The following is a 25,455-nucleotide window of genomic DNA, read 5'->3' on the forward strand; positions in this document are numbered from 1 at the left end:
TTCCTTATAAATACAATAGGCCTATGGACGTGCCTCCCAACATTGGTGACCTCTCTCTGTGCATCAGACGTGCCAATTCCCCTAGTTTATATATATCATGTATACACGTGCACAAATACAACCATTTTTCTCACTTCATTTTTTAAAAAAATATTCCAAACCATATTAACCGTAGGCTTTCATTCACTTAATTTTTGACTCTCCATGTTTTTTAGTGAGTTTTTACTGCATTTTTATGATCACTACCTAAAAATAAAAATCAAAATCAAAAAAATAAACACGAACATTTCCATCCCCCCCTTTTTTGTCATATGCCATTTTCCCATGGTGAGAGGTGCTCGGGCAATTGATGCAAGGAGAGTTACTTCCAACGAACAAAAGATGGACTCTTGTACTTAAATGATTTTCCACTCTAGAAAACGAGTGGCGGCAGTACCAAAAAAACAATGGCCACGTTTTTGGATCTTAGTGGTAGAATTTTAGTGAGGCCTACTATCAATATGCAGAAAAAGCCATCGTCTCGTTATATTGCTTAATAGGCACCGACATTTGCCATCCGTTTCTAGTATATACAAGTGCGTCCCACAGAACAGTGATCCACCAGACTTTAGACAGGTTTATTGCAGCCGTGGATGGACCTGCTTCATGCTTTACTCAACGCCGCAAATAGAAGGGCCTAATATAGAAGGGTCATTGTCAATGACACACCATTTTATTGAACGATGCTCAATGAGCAATCCCATTTACGATTGCTACTCATCATCCGGATATGATTCTAAAATACGTCTGATCACTACTCTATCCTCCTTTGTAAGATCAACATCATCATCCATCAAACGCTTCCGCAGTTCCCTGTTCGAGTTATCAGGATCATTGCCATCAACCTGCAGCCACAAAGGATAAAGAAGATGTGCTGTTAGTTTCCAGTTTCTTGCACAAGTCATTGTTCACTGCCACAAAACTGTACACATGGCTGCAGAAGTAAATCTGAACAGTCCAACTAGTGGGTCATACTATGGGATGGCCCACTACGCATCAAAATAACCAACTTTAATGGAATAATACCATCATCTGATTAACAAACATTTTCCCTTTCGAATATGGACCTTGTTGACACTTCTTTATTTTCACCATCCATTTGAAGGCCACAAAAATCAAGGGCATGTAGTGTCCAATGTTGTGCTGCCATGACTCATCACAGTATTAATCAATCAGATGGATAGTCCCTGATGACAAATGCACAACCATGTACCGTGGAACAGCAACAAACCACGACTTCTAAATGACTTCCAAAGTAAGACGGATTGGAAGTGTCCTGTTAACAAAAGATGTAAAAGAGCCTTATAAAGGAAAGAGGTTTGCTCAAATACATCCCAACATATTCCCATAAAATAAGCTGGGACTCTTGTCATTAGATTTAGGCCCTTTTCAATGATAGAAACCATTTATTACATAGGGCTATCCTTGGATAGGCACTTCTCAGATGAAAATATCAACCCAATGATTATACAAAGATTATGGTGGCCGTTCATGTTCAAAGCAAAAGAGCAAAAGAGCCAAATTATCCAAGGGTTGAAATAATCCAATTGAGAGCATTTCTTTGCTGTCTTCCCAGCACACGAAGTCAGATGTGTGGTATGAATGGTTAGGAACATGGAAGATGGCCCAGATACAAAGGATGACGTCCCAACAGATTGTATTGCAATACGTTGGGAGGTATTCAACAAACCTCTAAAGGAACTCTTACATTGATGTAGTTGTTGACATGGCCGTCATTGTTGGGAAGCGTAAATAGTTCATATTTGCTGCATGTCCATTCACCATCTACAATATACTTGTACTCATAGCGTCCTTCCTGTGAGAATCTGCTTAGTGAAAACCTGTCTGTTTTGCTTTCTCTATATTTCTATCTGTGCATCAAGTTCTAGAAAGCAGAATCAAGCAACAATGACTCAGAAATAACTTCAAAGACAGCCTTTCATTTGAGAACAAGGAGAAGATTTGTCCTCCTAGCAATTCATCAGAGTTGCACACACTCTGTTCAGACATTTAACATATCTGCCAAAATTTTCAAGCATAGTGACTAGTGAGTTCTATTAGGAACAGTATCGATCTTATTGCTTATCTAAGTCAGTTCTCAAGTACTCCATCTCTAAATATGTGGAATCCTTTAATCGCTTATCTAAGTTAGTTCTCTAGTACTCCATCTCTAAATATGTGGAACTCATGTAAAGGATCCAAACGGGTTGTCAGGTGGGGCCCACCATGGATTACCTAGGAAATCCAAGTTGGTTGCCATTGGAGGAAATTTGATGGTTACAAACAGAGTTTATTCCACCAGTGGTTGACATTCAATGGGTAAACTTGGCAACTAGGATAATTGGAACATTGCAGTTTTGGGGGGTGTGACTCTCCACCGAAGGCCCCAACAGATGAACAGTCCCGACCTAGTACATGTGTGCTACGTGTATGGAGTAGAGTACTTGATTACTGAATAGATATAAGCATTCAGCACTGCCACATGTGCCATGTGTATTGAGTAGAGTGATTGATTACTAACTAGAAATATGCATTTAGCACCGCCCCAGATCATTTCCCCTTTTACTCCATTAATGCAAGACGATTTTGATACGAGAAGTACATAATAAAGCTGAATTATACAGATTTATTTGATTGAACAAGATTTCAAGAACACGATAAAATTCCCTGTTTACTATTAAAAGAAAAAAGAAAAAAGAAAAAGTTAATTATGCATGTGAACATGCATTCAAGGGTGCAATCCACAACATTCAGCAATCCACCACATGCACATAGCATGTGCAAGAATGCATGCAAGGGCAGGAAGAGCTCGCTGGCTGCTCTTACACTGAAAATTGTGCAGTTTGCATGCAGTAGATTCTTGCTCAAACAACTAAAATTAACTTAAAACTCCTGTCATTTTTTTAAAATGAAAGATTAAAACTTGTCATACATTTTGCAGGTAACCAAAATGAGGGTACAGTGAACACCACAAATAAATTTGTTAATGCACAAACCCAAGACATGACTATACAATTGCACAGAAGCACCTCTTAGAAGTTGATTTATAGTTGTGCCTCAACAGCACTATAGGTATCTAGGTCATATAAAAGGCAATTTTCTGTTTAAGAGAATTAAAAGTTGTATCATGGGCCCTCATCTCCAGATCTATTGTTGAGTGTCTGCACCCAATGTTCAATGTATTGATCATATTGGCCAATACCTTTGATATAGCACACCTGCAATATGAAACCCCGAGGAATTCTCAAAAAATACCTGATCTCGACCATAATATCGTTGATACCAGCCGATATATCGCAATATCGATAATGTTGCAATATATCAGCACAAAGCTACTTAAATATTAACAATGTATCATGTGATATCACTAGCATCGACTGATACACAATGAACATATGATGGTTAATATAAGAAATCATCATTGTCATCGTCATCATAAGCCATATCACAATGAATTTGGGTCAGCTATACGAATCTTGCTCTGCCATTCCACTCTATCATGGATCATATCCTCAATTAAACCACGGGTCCACAAGTCATATCTTACTACCTCCACCCACGTCCTTTTGGGTTTCTGTTGCCCTTATGGAGCCTTCAACTTGAACCAACTCACTCCTAACCGGCGCAGTTCTGGGTCTCTATTGCACATGGTCAAACAATCGAAGTCTTTTGTGCTACTCTTTAAGTTCTCTCAAATGCATTCACTTCTAATTCTATCCTTCCTTTTCTTGCCACTCATCCATCTCAACATTCTCATTTCAGCCATGCTCATCCCATGAACATGTTGTTCCTTAACTGCCCAACATTATGTCCCATGAAGCATGGTCAGTCTCATAGATATCATATAAAATTCTCCTTCAGTCTCATTGGTAGGCCTCGATCACATAAAAATCGAAAGGCACATCACCATTTCATCCACCTAGCTCCAATTCTATGAACAACATCCTTCTCAGTCTCTCCACACTCACTGAATTATTGACCCAAGATATTGAAAATGGTCATTTTGGGGTACTTTCTTCGAACACAATCTCAATAATTCCTCGTTTCCAATCTGTTGTTACTAAAATTGCATTCCATATACTTTTTTAGTCCGACTAATTTTTGAAACCTTTAGATTCCGAGGCATCCTTCCATAGTTCTAACTTTGCTTTTACTCACTCCCTCGACCTGTCAATCAAGACTGTCATCTATAAACAATAAATAACAGGGAACCTCTTCCTATAAATGCTCGTGCAAGCCTAAAATAATTAGAAAAAGATACAAACTCAATGCTGACCCCCAGTGCAAACTCAATGCTCGTGATCCTAACCTCTGTCACTGCTCCCTCATGCATATCCTTAATGGATATCAATATAGTGTATATTTTTCTATATTAACATAAAGAAGACATAAAAATACAAAAAGATCAGAAAAATAAGAAAAATCATATGGTCAATATTATCTTTCTATGCAATCTTTTGGTTATTGGTACAACTCGGTTATCAAGTCAACGAGATTTCGACACGTGAATTGCAAAGAAATGGACAACAGTACACCCAATGTTTTCAGTATCTAGTGATATCACCAATATATCCAATGATATATCTGTTATCCCAGCTGGACGATATGAAACCCAACTTTAATATCCATTTTTCATCATATCGTACAATATCGTGGATATGATGATATTGTACGATATATCACCCCACCCACGGCCCACCCAATAAATTCTTAATGTTGTGTAGATGCCTTGCATTCTGCAGGGTACAGTCGATCGTAACTCACTGCATAGTTCACAGTCGATTGTGGTGCGGCCATCGGGTTTCGCAATTTTGCGCGAACCAGTGTTTTTTAAGACCCTTTTTAGAATGGGGCTTGGTAAAATATGAGTGTTTTCTCTCAAGGGGCTAGGGTTTGCCAAGGGAGAGGGTTTTTAAAGGGCTTGAGAAGGATTTCTCAAGAGATCTAGGGGTTTCCTAGAGGAGCACATCGCAATGGGAGATCGGGCAATTCTATAATCAAAGGCCCATTTTTAGAATAGGGCATGGTAAGATACGAGTTTTTTCTCTTAAGAGGCTACGATTTGCCAAAGGAGAGGGTTTTCTACACTTGTAAAGTGCTTGAGAAGGATTTCTCAAGCAATCTAGGGGTTTACTAGAGGTGTGCATCACAAGGGGAGATCGGGTGATTTTGTAATTGAAAAAGGCGAGTCTGTACAACTCTAAGGTTTTAATTATAGTGGATCTCTGTAGCTTTGTGTCGTGGATTTTTCCCGTAAGGGTTTTTCATATTAAAATTCGTTGTGTTTGTTGTTGATTGCTTTTGGTTTGGTTATCCCGCATTATTATATTGTTCTATTTTCGTTTATCAAGCTTCCTCAAAGCACATGGATTGGTGGTGGTGTTAGATTCGAATTTCTAACACCTAGGGTTTGATTCGGGTTTATTGTGGCTCGGGTTTACATCATTGTGGTGTGATATTGAGTCAGTTTACTCCAACAAAGTGGTATCAGAGTGACAAGTTGGATGTTCGGGATTCAGCAACGATACCAGGTTCAAAATTCGATAAGAAGAACAATTTAGTTTGTGGCAGCGGAAGGTCAAGGATATTCTAGTTTCACAAGGGTTGAGCAAGGCATTATTAGAAACAAAACCTGAGAATATGTCAGATGATGACTGGAGCGATCTCGGAGAGAAAGCTATGAGCATCATCCATTTGTGTCTATTGGATGAGGTTATGTACAATGTCCTGGATGAGGAATCTCCCTAGGAGATGCGGAAGAAGCTAAAAGACCTGTACATGTCGAAGTCCTTAACAAATAAGTTATTTATGAATAAACAACTTTTCGGGCTGAAATTGAAGTTAGGATCGGATCTCTTAGAACACATGAACACGTTTACAAAGGTCTATACCAAGTTGGTAAGGCTTGGAGAGACGATCAAGAAAGAAGATAAAGTGGTGCTACTTCTAACATCGCTTCCTTCTTCATACGACCATGTCATCACTACTCTGATGTATGGGAAGAATACAGTGAAGCTTGAAGAAATCTCTGCGGCACTCATTTCCAACGAGATGATGAAAAAGTTGAGTGATGAGGACTCAAGCGGAAGGGCTAGTCGCGAAAGGGGGTCAGGGACGTAGGCGATCCATGGATCGATCTCGGTTTGACAAGAAGAAAAAGTCCAGATCGAAATTAAAGGCAAAGGACGGATGCTTCTATTGCGTCATTAAGGGGCACTTCAAGAGAGACTGCCAAAAATGGAATAATTGACCTAGAAAGAAAAGGAAAAGGAAACACAAGTAAACCGGCCAATGTAGCAGAAGAGAACTCAGAAGGAGACCTCCTCTCGGTCTCTTCAGGTACAAGTCGTCTCTTTAGACACTTGGATTCTAAATTCAGAATGTCCATATCACATCTACCCGGATAGGACTTAGTTTGATTCCTACAAGTCCTATGATGGTGGAAGTGTTCTGATGGGGAATGAATCATCATATAAGGCCATCGGAATAGGGACCATCAAGGTAAGGATGCTTGAAAGAGTCATACAGACTCTAGGTGATGTCAAGCATGTCCTAGATCTGAAGAAAAACTTAATATTTTTGGGGGTTTTAGATACAAACGGTTGCACGTTTGCCGCATTTGGCGGTGTATTAAAGGTCACCAAAGGTGCAATGGTGTTGATGAATGGACAGAAGACAGAAATTTGTACAAGTTGATAGGAAGCACGGTTATAGGTGAGACCGCTACCACCTCACACGCAGAATCCAGCACAAATGACACTAATCTATGGCATATGCGGTTAAGACATATGAGCGAGAAAGGCATGATGTAACTCCCACGAAAACTGTTAAAGGGAGTTGAGGCATACAAGGTGGATTTCTATGAACATTGCATCCTAGGTAAGCAGTACGGGGTAAGGTTCAAGACTGCTACACACACTAGCAGCAGGGTGCTCAACTATATTCATTCCGATGTCTAGGGGCCACTGACAGTGTCGTCTAAGGGAGGAACACGATACTTCGTGACCTTCGTAAACGGCTACTCAATGAAGGTTTGGCTCTACTTCATGAAGCACAAGTCTGATGTGTTCGCTAGGTTAAAAGAAATTAAAGGTGGAAGTACAAAAACAAACTAGGAGACAGGTTAAGTGTCTCAGGTCAAACAATGGTATGGAGTACAGACAAGAGGAATTCATGGAATTCTGCAAAGATTAAGGTGTCACAAGGAACTTCTCAACTCCAAGGACCTCACACTAGAACGGGGTAGCAAAGAGGATGGATAAAATCTATTGGGGAAGGTGAGAAGTATGTGGTTGCATGTGGGGCTGCCTAAAAGCTTCTAGGCTGAAGCAATGCATATGGCATGCTACATAGAAAATCGATCACCATCTATAGCGCTAGACTCCAAGGTTGCAGAGGAAGTCTAGACATGCGAGGATGTCTATTACTTAGGATTGAGAATCTTCGGGTGTCCAGATATGTTCAAGTGCAGAGTGGACGGAGGTTGAAGTTGGATCCAAAGTCTAGGAAGTGAATCTTTATCGTGGATGAAAAAGGTGTCAAGGGGTACAAGCTTTGGTATCCAGTTGCTCAGAAAGTGGTTATTTGCAAAGATGTCTTCTTTGATGAGGCATCAATGTTGAAGACCAACAAGGACACAGCAATAGAAAGTCAGAAACATAAGGTGAGACCAAGAAATTGTCACTGCATGTGGAGCCAGTTGAGCTAGTTATTGAATGTGAAAATCAGCATGGGCAAGATACTAAGCAAAATAATCAACAAAAAAACCCAGGAAATTATAGCCAGGAACAGAGAGAAGAGAACCATTAGAGGCCCAGTTCGGTACGGGTTGATATCGACCATGGTGGAGGAGATGGATTCTCTACACAGGAATCAAATATGGGAGTTGGTGGAATTTCCTAAAGGTTAGCGGGCTATAGGGTGAAAATGGGTCTACAGGAAAAAAGAAGCGTTAATAGAAAAGGAGGGTGAAAAGTACAAGGCAAGGCTCGTAGCGAAAGGGTACTCACAGAGCAGAGTGAATTACAATGAAGTTTTCTCTCCGAACGTGAAACATACCTCAATCAAGGTGCTACTGGCGACGGTAGTGGAATCCAATTTGAAATTTGAGTAGCTTGAAGTGAAGATAGCATTCCTTTATGGAAACTTGGAGGAAGTCATTTACATGAGGCAACCTAAAGATTTCGAGGAGCTTGGTAAGGAAGGCCACGTGTGCAGGCTGAGGAAGTCGTTGTATGGCTTAAGCAGTCTCCAAGGCAGTGGTACAAGTAGTTCAAATCCTACATGGTGGATATTGGGTATAACAGATGCAGGTATGATTGCTGCATATACTACATGGTACTTGAGGACAGGTCCTACATTCTACTAATGCTTTATATAGATGATATGCCGATTGCTGCTAAGGACAAGACGGAGATATACTTGCTTAAATCTCTGTTAAGGAGTTGAACATGAAAGATCTACGCATTGCGAAAAAAATCCTAGGCATGGAGATAAACAGAGACAGACGATCTGGGAAGTTGTGGCTTTCTCAGATGGGTTATATGCAAAAGGTGTTAGAGAGGTTCCACATGGAAGGTGTTAAGCCAGTTGGCACACCTCTAGCAGGTCACTCTAAGTTGTCAGCCAAATCGTGTCCAAATACAGAGGAAGAGATTTCAGAAATGTCACGGGTGTCGTACGCTAGTGCAGTGGGAAGTCTGATGTATGCAATGGTTTGCACGGGGCCGGACATCTCACAAGCAATCAGTGTGGTTAGCAAGTACATGGAAAATCCAAGGAATGAGCATTTGAATGTTGTTAAATGGATTCTCAAGTATCTCAAGCGCACAGTCGATGTTGGAATCATGTTCGAGGGATATGGAGCTTCAGGTGAAGTTGTAGGATACGTGGATTCGGATTATGCAGGTGATCTGGACAACGAGACGTCCACCACGAGATATGTTTTCACATTAGTAAGTGGACCGGTATATTGGAGATCTACGCTACAGTCTACGATAGCGTTGTCTACAACTAAAGCGGAATATATGGCTACGACAGAGGCATCAAAGGAGGCAATGTGTTGAAAGGTCTGATAGTAGAACTCAGGTTGAAGCAGGAGGCGATTCAATTGCATTGTAATAGTCAGAGTGTTATCCATCTGGCGATGAATCAGGTGTATCACGCGCGAACTAAGCACATCAACATGAGGTTCCACAAGATGCGGGAGTTCATTGCTTCAAGGAAGATTATGTTTCATAATATTCAAACAGACGAGAATGTCGCAGATATGTTAACAAAGCCAATGACCACAAAGAAGTTCAACTGCTTGGGCTTGATCAATCTCACTAGTCATTGATGAGATTGGGCACCCTTACACAGGGGTGCAGATGGAGATGAGTTCCAAGTGGAGGGATGCAGGGAGCGGTCTACGCTCAAGGTGGAGGTTGCATGGGAGGTCTTCAAGGTGACTTGGCAGAATACAAATCAAGGTGGAGATTGTTGTGCAGATGCCTTACATTCTGCAGGGTACGGTTGATTGTGACTCACTATGTAGTCCACGGTCAACCGTGAGAATCCACGGTCGGCCTTGACTCGCTCTGTAGTTCACGGTCGACCGTCGATCAACCATGATGCGACCATTGGGATTCGCGATTTTACACTAACCAGGGTATTTAAGCCCATTTTTAGAATAGGGCTTTGTAAGATACGTGTTTTCTCTCAAGGGGATAGGATTTGCCAAGGGAGAGGGTTTTCTACACTTGTAAAGGGCTTGGGAATGATCTCTCAAGGGATCTAGGGGTTTCTATGGATGCACATTGCAAGGGGAGATCGAGCGATTCTGTAATCGAAGGAGGTGAGTCTGTTCGACTCTAAGGTTTTGATTATATTGGATCTTGGTCGCTTTATGCCATGATTTTTTTCCCACAAGGGTTTTCTATGTTAAAAATCATTGTTTGTAGTTGATTGCTTTTGGTTTGGTTATCCTACATTATTATATTGTTTTATCTTATCGTGCTTCTGCAAAGCACACAAATTGGCGGTGGTGTTAGATCTGAATTTCTAACACATAGGGTTTGATCCAGGTTTGTTGTGGTTCGGGTTTACACAATGTGGTGTGATATAGAGCCGGTTTACTCCAACACTCAATGTACGTGCGATATAACAATATCGAGTGCGATATCAAAAGGGACAGAAGGAAACTGACATTGTTGTCTGCAAAATCCTCAAAATTTCACAAAAAATAAAAACTTCCTAATACATTTTAAGGTGATTTCAACCAGTCCACTCTATTTTGTTGGCAGAAAATCTTTGAAATTTCTCTGAAATCGTGATTAGAAGCTTCTTAAGTCCGAATTCTAAAAGGTGCATATGTTTTAGTTTTATTTTTTATTTTTCGTTTTTATATGTTGAGAATAATGTCAAATGGGGGAATAGTCTTGCCCATTTGATTCCCCTCCCCGTGGATTACATGATGCACGTGGTTGGCGGGTGATTGCGTGCATCCGCAGGGAATATTCTCGCCTCAAAAGGGGTGGGGACACCCTGACATCATTAAAAAAAAATAGTGTCAAATGGTAAGAAATCCATGGTTCTTCATGTTTAGCACGAAAAATTATGGATTTGGAGCTTTGATTTCAAGATTTGGGGGAGATGGGTAGAAATACGGAAAATTGAGAAAAAATTAAAATTTCCCCAATATTTACCAAATAAGTTGCAATTGTAGTGTCCAAACACAAAATCAAACATGAATATAACCTGATCTACACATTCTTAGCAATTTGGGGATTTTTTTTGGAAAAAATAATCTTTTAATTAAATTTTGTTAAAAAATTTTGAAATCCACATGTATATTTCTAGTTTTTTACTTCTTTTACTTTTGAATATAATGCTCGTGTTTTCATACATATCTTCTTAAATTTATAAATTTTATGAATTGACTTTGAATATAGTTGCATCAATTCAATTAGACAGCGGTAGATTAGGATCCTATACAAAGAAAACCTATTATGTGCACTTGCTTTTTGGTTTTTTTTTTTTTTTCCTAAGTGTGTATTCATGTCTTTTTTTAACAATCCCTGAAGTTCCATTGAAAAATTCGACCAATTTGCTAATGTTTACCCATGTTTCCCAACAATAACAATAAATTACATGATATAACTAATATTATCTCATGCAATAACTGATATGTATCTATATCCCAAGGGTGCGACACATTACGTGATAACAATACGCAAAACATTGAGTACATCCACAAGAATATTAGAGTAAAAAGGGAGAGAACTTAAGTGATATAGAACTTTTTCTCTTACAATACTTCAGAAAAACTCAAACTTCGAAAACATTGGAATGACTAACTCCTACACCACCTCTCCTTTTACAGGGGCTGTGGGCCTACATCATTGTTGGGCCCTATAGTGGGCCTAAGTTCGCCTAGGTTGATGGGCCTGCATCACTTCTCCCCCGCTTTGAAAGAACTTGTCCTCGAGTTGGACTTCTACTACCTCTATAACAAATCTTCTCCTTTGGTGGAAGTTGGTGGCAGAACCCTACGCATCGGCTTGGCACAACCTTTGTTGGACTCCGTTGTAGATGATATCTCTTTCGCTTGCGCTTTTGTAGATGCCAACTTGTCATTGTAACTCTTAAGTTATTCATGGGTCCAAAAATATTTGCTCTATTTTTCGTGCCACAATCATCTTTTGCAAAGGTGTTCAATTTGAGTATTGAAACCCATTTGCATGTCTATCAACGTGACTGCCACTATTAGTGAATCATCAATTGATCCATTAGTGAATTCAAGTAAGGGTCTAAGGAGGATTATTAATAGATCACTTCAGATATCAATTTTTCCTTTTGACTCCATGGATCTCCTTGTCGTTCATGGAATTTCTACTTTAATTTCGGGTTCTCTGTCGCATTCCAACAATCGAAGGAATTGGTCATTGGTATCTTCAGAAGTCAGGGCTGCCCATTGTTGGTTAAGACCCTGGTGGGGACCTTCCCCTACGTGTCCACATGCTCCAACTTCAGTTTCCAAATTCCCTCCATGTTGGAGCTCCCCCACTTCATTAGTGAAATTACCTACCACATGTATGAGTTGATCTACCCGCTCTGTGAGTGCGTGAATCAATTGGATTAGTTGCACAGACTCTTCTTGTGTCACTTGCTTCGAAGCCATTAGGAGATGATATAGACTCGGTAGTGTTCCCCAATATCACCCGCTCTGGTACCAAAATGGTCCAACCTAGTTATCGAGTTAATGAGATCTCAAAACCCAAATCAGAAAGAAATTGCAAGAATACACCCACAAGAATGTTAGAGTAGAGAGGGAGAAAACTTTATTGATATCAAGCTTTCTACTCTTACAACACCTCACAAAAACTCGAAAATGGAAAATATTGGAATGACTAACTTCTACAACACTTCCCCCTTTATAGAACCTAAATGAATCTTTAATGGAACCGAGATAACTTTATTGATATCAAGCTTTCTACTCTTACAACACCACAAAAACTCGAAAATGGAAAATATTGGAATGACTAACTTCTACAACACTTGCCCCCAAAAAAAAACAAAAAAACAAAGAGATTAATTTCAAATCAATCATAATTCATTTCAAACCAATCTAATATACCTGACATGATAGTAAAAGCAGACATAGAAAGTAATCCTAATTGCATCAGCCCCACATCTTCAATCACATCCCTTTCATATTTTCAATCAAATCAATCACACTAATCATATCTTTAAATTAGCCCACGTATCTCCCGAAAATAGTAAATTCTATCCTTGATTTAGGCCCCCAAATTTATAAATAAACAGTCTAAAAATCAGCACATGTTGAGCCCCACATCATTGTTGGGCCCTATAGTGGGCCTACATCAGTTATCCTCCATCCATAGTTGGGTTAGGGATTGGACAGTCTAGATTACTGTAACTATGCTTTGTGTACAGTTGAAGAGTCACCGCCATGGTGGTGAATCTCCCACACCACCAAATGTGTGAAAATGCCACCTGCCAAGGGTGCGATATCCAAGCCGTCTAACAGGCAGGTCTGACCTCAAAGACGTTCTGGCCCAAAAACTAATTGGTCCATGCAACAGGTGGGCCATTATGTTAGAAAATAGCGGAGAGCCTGGAAAGATTCGACCAAATTGTCTACAAATGTACATTTTTTATCATAAATAGTGGCCTGCCTGATTAATGGACCATTTTGTTGCAAAATAGTGGATGGCTATTATGTTAGAAAATAGTGGACATGTGGGTCATTATGTTAGAAAATAGTGCACACTAAGAAAGACTGAGCCAAATCATCTACACATGAAAATTTGTTTCATAAATGGGGGCCCACTTGATTAGTGAACTGATTTGATTCTTGGGCTAGGGCATCATGATCTATATCCCCTTATGGATGGATGGATTGGAACTACTAGCTATAAGCCAAGTTGCCACATATGGTTACATTAAGTGAGCTGCCTCGTACGCAGATCCGGGGCATATCAAAACTGTCCTTGGGCCGGACTCTCACACGAAAGATAAAAGCTCTCCCCATACTCATTAATTATATACAACAGTGCGTGTTTTTGCCCCAAACAATGGAAAATTACTATGCACAGTTAATTTTTATAATTTTTTGAGTTCTGTTTCACCATGCGTCATTTAACATCTCCTGAAGTTTTTTTTTTTTTAAGTTCACTATTTTTCCTAAAGTTTCCCAACATTTTCCTGCGACTGTGATACATGGCTACTTTCCAATGTTTCCTGTGATGTTTCCATATCTCAAAGATGAGATACATGGTGCAATACCAATACATAAAACATAGACATGCCAAGGACAGAGATTATCTCAAAAGGCAAATTTAGAACGGTGAGTAAAGATAGAAATGTAGCAGCTCATTCAGATCAAAAGTTCGAGGAAGGTGTGAATATTTTCAGCAATTCCAATTCAATATACTTACTGCCAATTCCCTCTCGAGAATCCAAAATCCTCGTTCTTCGTCATATTTCAAAGGCATTCTCTATAAGAAAGTAGAAACCAAAATGAGTAATTAGGATCCAAAATAAAGAATGAACTTAAACACCTTGAGTTACCCCCTGAATAAAAACAAGTCTTTCTATTCATCATCATCATCTAAGCCGTATCCCAACAAATTGTGGTAGGCTATCATACGCCAGGTACCAACCTGATGCAACCCTCCTTTATCCGGGCTGAGGAACGGTAATGAGAGCATAAAACTGCCACAGGCACAATGTAATAGACTATTACATAGGTTAATTACAATCAAGCGCCATCTAATAGTCTATTACATAGTTTAATTACAATCAACAAGATAATCCGCAAGTTGAAAAGAAGTCTTTCTATTATTAGCATATTTCTTAGTAGATTTGTTTGGAGCAGCACAAGGTGGACAAACACTATCTATTCCCATTACCGCCACTGACCTTACCATCTCATCAATTGAAATGGTTGAAACCAGAGGGATCTAATAGTCAATGATGTGATCAGCTTATGAATTTATCCATATCATCATCATCATTGCCTTGTCCCAGGTAATTGGGACATAAATAAACAAGGACAAATGACATGCAAGCTAGCTAGAATAGACCATATTTTGAAATGTAAAAAGGCATTCATGATTATTCCAAAAAGCAAGTACAACACAATTTGTCGAGTATACCACATTAAAGTTATTACCTGGCCCCATCCGATATCAAGTCCAGAGATTTCCACTGAGGAGCAATTACCATCTTTCCACGTCAAAGTAACAAGGCTCTTGGCCATGCCTATAAGCTAAAATAAGAATATATTCAAGTAAGGTGAATGACTTACGCAAGGGCTAGTTGAAAAGGTCTAAAGACTGGCTTAATTAACGGCCTATAACATAATTCATACCCAGAAGCAGGAAGAAGGGATAGATAACTGAGAAACTAACATAGTTATATCATCCTTCAAACCAGTGATTTAAATATCGATAGTATTGGCCAATCTATATTGCATGTGGCCGATATGATATATAGGGGGGATTAGAGTAATTAAATTCCCCTGCATCACACAAAATATCAATATGTATCGCCAATTTATCACAATATATCGATACATAATGATATTTTTCCAAAAGTTCGTTACAAAATTCCCCCGTATCATCGATACATGTCATACAACACATTGCGATACATTCCCCCATTGGAAATTCAAAAAAGTTAGCAAAAAAAACTCCTAAAAATCCATTTTTTTCACAAATTTATTTAGGGGAATCTGCTTTTAGACTTGTATTGTATGCTTTATGAATTATGAACTCATTTTTTATATAATTGCATCTATTCTGTCAAACAGCACATAGTTTAGGAACCTGTACAAGGGAAATTTGTTGTGCATACTTGTTTTTTGTGATTTTTTGAGTTCTAAGTGCATAATCATGTCTCTTTCAACATATGCTATAGTTCTATTGAAAATTTCCATCATTCCCCAATGTTTCCCTCAAACATCAATAGATTCACCAATACATGCAATATCTCCCATGTGGTACCAATATATTTCCACATCCCAAGGGAGCAATACATGCATTGATACTGATATTCAAATCACTGCTTCAAATATTTTAGGACTTTTCCCATTTAACCTTGAAAAGGAGGAACATGCAATGAATTTCAAACTTCATTCTAGAGAAGAAAAAACATTTGGCTAACATGTCCTTTTTTTCTTCTTTTTTCTAGTGAGAGGCTAGCATGTTTTTATCTTAAAAGAAATTGAAGACAGTGAATGAATAACATATGTGCATCTAAGAAATGGAAGAGCCAATGAATAACATTGAATGTCACAATCAATTCAGAATTGGGATGAGCATCATTTCCTTGAGTTGTCGTTCTGTTTTTTGAAATTCAGGAGTTATCATAGAAGAGGAGATTATCAACAAAAGAAACTATCACAATTTTCTTGACTTGAACACCACTGCATGGTGCCCAAATAAGTTTACTATCTCCAATGAATAGTCAAAACCATAGAGATCATATTCAAACCAACATCCCCATCAAACCTTCCCGTGGAGTTCAAAAAAAAAAGGGGGGGGGGGGGGGCCATTTATAAATTCTAATCAAGTCAGGAATCCTCTCCTGTGGGCCAACATTGATATTTCCCACTTGCAGGACTAAAAAAGAGCCTAGTTCATCTTGGATAGATATGCATTCAACTTTTCCCACTTAGATGTGGCCAATGTCTTAAATATCGATAGTATTATTTCACCTCAACAGTACACAATATTGTCGGATTTGTATAAATACTCCTAATCAACAATAATATCGCAAAATATCAGCAATATCACGAATTATTTCAATAGACCACAAGCCATCACAGGCACAACTATTGACAATATCACGACAGCAAGGGTGAGGGGAGAAAAACCAAAAAAAAAAATGCCATTACTTTTGCAGTTTTTGAGAAAATAACTTCATGGGAGACTTTAGGCAACTCCATTTAAGTCGTTTCAGAAAAAAAATCAAAGTTTGGGTGGAGAAATTGTGATCCAAAGAGCAAAAAAGGGCCTGAATGAGATTTTTTTTTTTTTTTTTGGCAGTTTATAGTCGATCTTTTTGTGTATATTCGATAGAAACAACTTAAAAATCCAAGCTCAAAAAAGGGAGAATGTGGAGAAAGGTAACTGCTAGCAAGTATGGGGTCCGGGATGGGTGGTGATGGGTTAGGGAATCTTCTCAATATAGGGCATCAGGTCTATGAAAAGCATTTACCATGGTGGCTCCTAGGTTCAAAGAGGGGGTGTCCTTCTCCCTTGGAGACAGTAGGCATACAAGCTTTTGGGAGGACATATGGAGGAAGACCGCTTTAGGTGGAGTACCCAAGTTTAACTCATCTATTTTCAGAAAGGAATTATAGTAGCCTCCCCCTTGTGGGTGCCATGGGGATCTTTTTGAAGAAGAAGTGGACGACTTTGTAAGGCTTATGGATCATTTGCATTGTTGTCATCCCTCCTTGGGTGAGGGGTTTACAATGGTATGGCATGGATTGGCTCTCGGTCCGCTCCACAAGCTGCTTCAAAAGTCATCGTCAAAAGAGAACAAGGTTCATGGATGCTATTTGCATTATGGCACCCCTCCTAAGGTAGCGGCTTTTGTATGGTTGGTGGTAAGAAAGAGGGTGTTCACCATTGATAACCTATAAAGAAGGTCCACAGTACTCTCCAACATTTGTGTGATAGGCATGAATGATGTTGAGCTGATAAATCACCTCTTCATTCATTGCCCTTTTGTTCGAAGGCCATGAGTACATTTCCTTGATGTCTTCAACATCTCCTGGGTGATGTTGGAATCCATTGAAGATTTCCTTTTGGCTTGGCTTGGCATGGTGAAGGGATCAAAAGGATGGTAATGTGATTTGGTGGCTAGTTTTAATGGCAATCTTTTAGACTATTTGGGGGAACAAAACAGCCATTGCTTTTGAAATAGGAGTTGTTTAGTGCAAGAGGTGGTAGGAAAGGTCAAGGTTCACGTCAAGGAATGGGCTTCTGGCTCGGAAGCCGTGGACGTTTGTAATATTTTGTATTTTTTGGGGGCTATATATTTCTTTCTCCACCCTAGCTTTTGCTTTGGCGAGTTTTCTTTAGTTTCATTACCTTTTGGGGTTTTTTAAAAAAAATAAAAAATAAAAAAAATACAAACAAACTTAGAAATCCATTTCTATGCATGTTTTGCATGAATTTTATGCTTTTATTTTCGAATTTAGGAAAAACGAAAGAATTTGGGGAAAATCTTCTGTTTTCACCAATTTAAATTGCAAGTAGAGTGTCAAAAAAGTATATCACATTACTTATAGGCCATCTACAGATTGGCAAAACTTTCTCAAAATTAAAACTATATATATATATATATATATATATATATATATATATATATATATATATAAAAATTAAAAATAGTGAAAAGTAATAAAAATTATTTTTTTCAAAAAAATGATGAAACAAAAATCAGCTGACCTAAATGTCTTTTGATGAGTGTAGGCTGATCTGTACATTCACCACAGGCTTTTTTGTTGGACATAAAATTATTTTTATAGAGAATTATTTTCTATAAAATGCAATAAAATACAATCTGTTAATATATTGTATATTTTCAGAAGATCACTAATATCTATTAATTGAATGTTTTTATAATTAGTTTAAAAAATGCGAAATTTATGAAATGATGTTAAATGATATAAATATTGAATGGTATATCCCACTAATATGTTTCCTATACCAAGGTTGGGATATGAGCACCGAAACCAATATTTAAAACACTAGTTGTAGCCAAAAGGCACCACCAAGTTGAAGATACCGATACCATGACGGAAATGGGGCTCCTATTAGTATACAACTTGAAGCTTGATCGAGTAACTAAAGGAACACAAATGTTGGATGCCAACAGGCTACACGTTGAAGCATACAGCAGCCAAAGGGATCTTTAATTTAGATTCTCAACTGGTTGATGTCCTCAACAAGGTACTTGGAAAAGGCATGCTAGCAGCTATCACTAAATAAGCTAGGTATGATTTACATCCTCCCAGGGAATGCACATAGTTAATACATGTACACAGGTGTTTTGTCTTAGTTTCTTAGTGAAGGTATTTATGTAATGTCTTGTTTAACTTTTTAAGATTTAAGTATTTCATACAGATGTATCATATGATTCTCCTTATCACTCATCTTTTACTTCAACTAAGCCCTTTTGTTTATAGGGGCTAGTGTTGTCAAAATCTTATGATTTACAATTCTTGAATCGAATTTTAAGTAACCCCACCTTTGAATCCCTTTTCATATGAATCCTACAATTCTATTATTTGAATCCTACGATTTACGATTCAAATTATACTTGGTTTCTTCTATTTTAACAGTCACTTGGCTTTCATTTTATGTTTGTAAATTGGTGGGGCTTTAAGAATCATTTAGAAAAAACCTTTCAAGAAAAAGGAATCGTTTAGAGAAGGTAAATTATTTTATTTTGTTCTTTATAAGAGATTAAATTATATATATTCTCTTTGATGTTATATCCTAGGTCTTTGTTTTAAACAATATATATTCTCTTCAATGTTAAATCCTAGAGCTATTTTTAAATGATTTCTTACTTCTTAACTGATCGAAACACCAAATTGCTGTATGATTTATCTAGAATGTTTTTTTTTATGGATGGTTACGATCATGTATTGTGGAATGATAGTTAGAAATCAAAATATCTTTTTTCGTCGGTCTACAGAATCAAATGTCACTTTTCCAATGTGATTCTACATTCAAGAAAGGTAACAAGAACATAAATTATTAAAGGATCCTTATGTGTTTTTTAAGGAAAATTTCTTGAAAGACTCTAAAAAAAGGGAAGGAAAGATAAGAATCATTTAATTTTTAAGTAATCCCATCTCATGATAGTGTTGAAGTTTTTAATTTTTCTGATTTATTTATATTTTTCATATTTCTAAGAAAATATGAAAAATCTTATGATTTACGATACGATTTGCGATTCAATACGATTCAACCCCTATTATGATTTGCGATACCATAACAACTTTGACAACATTGGTAGGGGCCTAGGCTTCTTCACTAAGAACTCATACGTAACCTTGCAATTTACACAGAAGCCTCTCAAGTAAATTGTAGACCTAGCCACAACAAAGATCCCAATGGCTGTCCAGGACTCTTTGTTTCTAGATACCATTACATCTTAATATGGTTACATGGATCCCCGTACTAATTCACACAAGCAGCACCTCACCAACAGAAAGCTTGAAGTTTCCATAAATCCCCTCAGCCAAATCAAAAACTAAGCTGTGGGCTAGGAAAGAAACATTCCAAGCATCTTCATCTCATCCATAGAGTTCATCACAGCATTTCAACCCATAACCACATCACCAGGAGAGTACAAATGGTGTGGTTGAAGTCTAATAAAGCCTCACAAAGCTTTCAATAGCACTCCTCACATCCGAAATGAAGCTTCTTCAGAGAAGTATTCAAAATATTGTTATTGTTATATGCACTATAGACCCAGATATGAAAACATGTATCGATATCGTTGATAATATCGTAAATACAAAGGAATGTATCGCCATCTAAGGGAAACATTGGGAACCGTTAGGAAAAAGGTAGGATTTTTAGTGAAACTTTAGGAGAAGTTAGAAGACGTGATTACATACTCAGGACTCGAAATATTACCAAAAAGAAAAAAACTATACATAATAGGTTTCCATTGTATAGGGGCACAAAATATGCGTTGTTAGACCAAAGATTTTGTGAGTATTAACAACGGTATCATTGATAATATTATTGCAGTTATTGACAATACAATGTATTTATTTCAAAGGGCAGTCACTAATACCTCTCGATAGTGAAATTTTCGTGTGATATTGGCAAGGTATTCCATAATGGCAATGGTGGTCATAAGCCTATAATGGCCACCACTGTTACCATTACAATATGGGCAACCACTGTTAAGGATTTTTATTGTAACAAACCATTATGGAGGCATTACGGCCATTATAAAGACCATTATAGGGCCGTTAAAAGTCAATTTTGCCATTATGAGGCCATTATGGATCAATTTTTCCAACCTCGTAACATGTAACATTTACCACCATTACCAGTACGTAACAGCCAGTACATAACCGTTTTGGAGTACCTTGGATATTGGTGATATTATCAATAATATCAATCGAAACAATCTATTTTTTTTATTTTATATTAACACCCTGTACCTGTGTCACTAAACAGGGATATAGATTATACAGTCTTTTGGCTATTGCCGATATTATTGATAGAGATACTAGGAACAGTACTTTAAAGTAGGCATCAGAATCCATTTGTTGATGAAAAGAAGAGGGTATCTGGGGATTCATAGATTCATGGAGAATTATCACACAAGTTTAATGAAGTACGCCTTGAATATCATAAAAGACTAGGTCATATGCATATGCTAATACATGTTGAAGTCAATTACTGATAAAGGATTATGTTTCAAGTTTGAACAATTAAAGGTCAAAATTCTTCAAAAATATTTGTTTAAGAATATTCTAACTTTTGGTTGAAGTCAATTATTGATAAAGGATTATGTTTCAAGGTTTTTTTTTTATAGTAGTTGTTGTTTATAAAAATAAAAATAAAAATAAAAATAAAATAAAAAAAGAAAGCACAACATCAAAGCAAGGAGCCAATTTTGAGTGACACTCTGATAGGGGCATCCCGCGCACGCCGTCCACACGTGCACGCACACCACCCCCCTACGCTCGTACGCCAAAAGAAGGAGGGCCCCACCATCGATCTGGATCGATAACGACGTCCAGGGAGGGCCTCCTAGCTATAAGACGAAATTTTGATTCAAAAGAGTGGGCCCGTTAGTCAAGAAAAGCCCATCATGGGATCTCATGATCGTGGCCCACTAGTCGGATTGATTTCATATTTTAGGTTTTGCTTATTGTTATTATTTAGAATATCATGAACGCTTTAGATTTCTTTGTTTGGTTTTTATTTTATTTTACTTCATCGCCGAGTAATAGCTTGCGCACACGGCGCGAGTTTAGGGGTATAGGATTTTCCCTATAAATAGGCACCCCTTGTAGTTCTTTTGATTCATTCAAGTTCAATAAAAATTCCTGCTTTATTTTTCTGCTTTCTTCGTGAGTTGTGGAAGAATTCAAAAGTAGGTGCGAAGCCCTCCCTTTTCGAAGGGCTAACTACCGTGGTGCGAAGCCACATCGATCCCGATTGACCCCCATCCTCCATCATCTCTTTTTTTCATTTTCTACCACTATTCGTGCTTCGAATTCGTCCTTTGTTGCAGTAGTTTTCTTCTTTACAGCAGAATTCTAGATTTTGGCCCCGCAAGAGGACTGAAACTTCAGCGGAGCACCACGCACAAGCCGTAGCTCGGATCGAACCGAAACTTCAAGGTTTTGGAGCACACCCCTGGCCGACCAGGGCCAATGAGAGCTTTTCCGCAATCGACGCCCCTCACACATGCAACCAGGTACCTGCGCATGTGCGAGCGCCCCAGGCCCGTTGTCCACACTCGGGAACAGTCTTTTGGATCAGGTTTTTCTCTTGTTTCCCTCTTTTCATCCCTAATTGTATAAACTCTAACCCTAGATTGTCCTAAATCCTTAATTTCTATCTCGTTTCTCACCCTAGGGTTCCTTGATTTGAAATTGGTGAATTCATTGGATTATGGATTGATTGTCATGCATGTGTGGATAATTTCTATTTCCCTTTGAGTATTGTTTGGTCCATAATTTTATTGCACCAGTCCTAGCCTATGTAGGCCTGGACCCGCACAGATTCCCCTAGCTTGAATGTTTGAATTTTTGTGTGGGATGTGGAATTTATATGTTATTGTTTCTGAATTAGTATGATCAAAGCCTGAAATCTTGCATATTATATTTCAATTTCATAACCTGCATCACACTCTTGGTAGTCCGTCTTCAAGGTATTTAATGATGGTAATGGCCAACCTTATGGCAATTACCCCTACCCTGTAATGGTCATTACAGCCTTGTAACGGCTAGAACTCTTTTTAAATGGAGGGAAAAAAAAAATTGTATTGCCTCATTACGAGCCCTTTTTTAACAATTGAGCATTACGGCCATGTATCACGCAATGGTCACCACCATTACCGCTACGTAACGGCCATTACAACTATAACATGGCCAATTTTTTAATATTGTGTCCCTCTTTGGCAATAGAGCTGGAAATATCGTTAGCTTCTCTTCAAATATGTGAGAATACAATCCTCCTATTGACAAAAAAGGATCTAATTTCAAAAAAAAAAAAAATGTGAGTTTCCGAGGACTGGGATTACATGAAGATGCCCATCTAATTGTGTTGCTAGAATCACCCAAAGATACCCTCTTAGTCATTGTTAGAATCATCCCCGATGACCAAACCGCAATAATTGTCATAAATAAAAGCAACCCTTCTCCCATCACCTATAACATCGCCTCATTGGAACCCATCATGCCAGAAGGGCCAAAAAGGCCATGAAGATCTCCCCCTTGTTATCCATCAAATCTCCGTCTATACTTCTCACACCTAGATTGCCATATGATGATCCATCAAAGTTGAGCTCAACTTCACTAGAAAGAGGTGGCTTCAAGCCTTCCGTTTCACCTTATGATGTGGGATTTTCTCCACCAAAATAATTGAAGCTTTCTAGTCACAAATCATGTCCTCTCTAGAAATGGCACGCATCTAGGACATATTCAAGCTCCATTCAATTATTGAACTGACCATGCAATTATTGAACTGAAAATACTCCTTGTGACACTTTCCACTAAAGTGACCTTTCGTTCAAAGATTCTCTGATTTGTTTCTTTCCATAAGCCCCAAAAAATTGCATACAAGACCACTTTTCAGACTTTTCCCTTAGGTAGAATGGGTCCATTGACCATCCCTCTATGACTCCCCCAACAGAGCTCCTTATCACACGAGATATCAAACGAAGGAAAGAAATGGTTCCACAAAGTTGATGTGATGTCGTAGTGGAAAACAATATGATTGACCATTACCGTGTTGTTTTAACTTCTAACAGAGGAAAGATGTGCTTGGAAGAGCCATATGCCTCTTGTATATGTTTTCCATAGTAAAAAAATTTATTTCCTACCCGTCCATGTGGACACTTCCACTCTCATAGGCACCTAATTGTCCCAAACCTTGTGTCACGCCCCAAACTCGGGAACTGCGCTCACAAAATTCTCAGCCGCCAAATCTGGTACCGACAGCCTCCGTAGTACCCCATTCTCGACTCTCAACTCCCATGCGCCAGGTTCCGATCCTGGGATCCTACAAGGAAGATTTTCAAGGTGAACTTTTTTTTTTAAAGGAGCATGATCACAAGTGTACCCAAGTCACCAAAACATCATCACCACATATCCACTAATATAATATTTGAGTACAGTGCCGAAAGGAAAATGCATGATATAACAAAACTCCAAAAGATCGGGCACATGCTCCTGCATCAATGCTGTTACGGTCTAGCATAACCTGCACGTAACGAACGTGCATAAGCTTACTACGAAGCTTAGAGAGTGCATGGATGTGTGCGCAATGCATGTACCAAGCATACAAATGTCAAAGTAAGCGGAAAGATGGAGGTTAAACTGGCGAGTCCATAAATACCATCAGCCCTGTCCAGGCTATGCGATGCAAAGACATACTGGGCCAAATATCATATGCTGAGGATGCAACGTAATATGCAAATCTTGACAAGTTCATAAATACCATCAGCCCTATCCAGGCTATGTGATCCAAAAGGAATGACAAAGCTAGTGTGTGTAGTCAGCCTTAGAAAGTTGGAGGCGTCCCAACCATGGACCCCACCTTGATGTATTTGTTTAATCTACACCATCCACCACCTCCATGTCATTTTAGGCTATGAGACGAAAAATGAGACAAATCTGAGTTCTTAGTGGACGGCACCGAGGGAAACAAAGTCCCACTGTTGGAACTTTCTAAGGCCGACTGTTGTGTGTGTAGGTGGTGGACCTACCCATCATTGGACTCCATTAGTCCATAGAGAGTGTTGAGATATGGAGTCACATCTGGGGGCCGCTCGTGGCCCATGCTCGACCGGTCGTGGCCCATGCTCGACCGGTTGAGGGGTCCGCTTGACTCGTCGAGGTTACGCAGATTCGTTTCCGAATTTGATGCGGACTGCGGATTTTTGAGTCGGTTTTCGCAGAGGTGCGAAAGGGAAGTTGCCTAAACTATAAATAAGTGTCCCTAGGGCTTTTCTAAGGTATGAGAAATAATTCTAAGGTGTGGGCAAAGGATTTTCTCTGTACTTCCAAATGAGAGGTTAGTATATTGCCTTGTAATCCTCATTTTTCTTCATAGTGGAAATTTACATCCGTGGTTTTTTACCCTTGTTGGGGTTTTTCCACGTATATCTTGTCTTGTGGTTTGTTTGGAATGTTTTGATTCTTTTTTTCTAGTTTATATTTCTTTCTGTTTATTGTTTGTGGGTGAGACCGAAGATTGGATCTCGGTTCACTGCGTTGTTGGCGTGCTGCGCAACAACTGGTATCAGAGCTATTGGTTTAGTTCTATTGGGAGCGATGACGGAAGAAGGGAAGACTAGAATTGAGAAGTTTGATGGTTCAAACTTTGCCTTCTGGAAAATGCAGATTGAGGATTATCTATATCAGAAGGACCTCTATATTCCTCTAAGAGGAAAAGAGAAGAAACCAGAAAAGATGACAGATGATGAATGGTTTTTATTGGATCGGAAGGCTTTAGGAACGATCCGACTCTCTTTGTCTAAGAGCGTCGCCTTCAATATATCCAAGATGAAAACTACAAAAGAATTAATGGAAGTCCTAGCCACCATGTATGAAAAACCCTCAACGTCCAACAAGGTTTATCTTATGAAACATCTATTCAACATGAAGATGTCAGATAGTGGGAGCGTGGC

At 38.7% G+C, this 25,455-nt stretch overlaps 1 protein-coding gene across 4 annotated transcripts in view; it reads right to left on the minus strand.

Annotated features, from left to right (window-relative positions):
• Positions 1-501: 501 nt before the first annotated feature.
• Positions 502-25,455, minus strand: part of LOC131231912 (phosphoglucan phosphatase DSP4, amyloplastic) — a 61,291-nt gene continuing 36,337 nt past the window's right edge. For 2 of the 4 annotated variants that reach the window (XM_058228281.1, XM_058228280.1), the window contains 5 exons: positions 14,717-14,812; positions 13,980-14,039; positions 1,748-1,855; positions 1,253-1,315; positions 502-884 (listed from right to left, as the gene is read on the minus strand). In XM_058228281.1, coding sequence (XP_058084264.1) covers positions 753-884; positions 1,253-1,315; positions 1,748-1,855; positions 13,980-14,039; positions 14,717-14,812 — 459 coding nt within the window. In that variant the 3' untranslated portion in view covers positions 502-752. The remainder of the gene's footprint in view (positions 885-1,252; positions 1,316-1,747; positions 1,856-13,979; positions 14,040-14,716; positions 14,813-25,455) is intronic. The other 2 variants (XM_058228282.1, XM_058228283.1) reach the window with 2 other exon arrangements.

Source organism: Magnolia sinica, chromosome 17, assembly GCF_029962835.1.
Source record: "Magnolia sinica isolate HGM2019 chromosome 17, MsV1, whole genome shotgun sequence".
Lineage (NCBI taxonomy): Eukaryota > Viridiplantae > Streptophyta > Magnoliopsida > Magnoliales > Magnoliaceae > Magnolia > Magnolia sinica.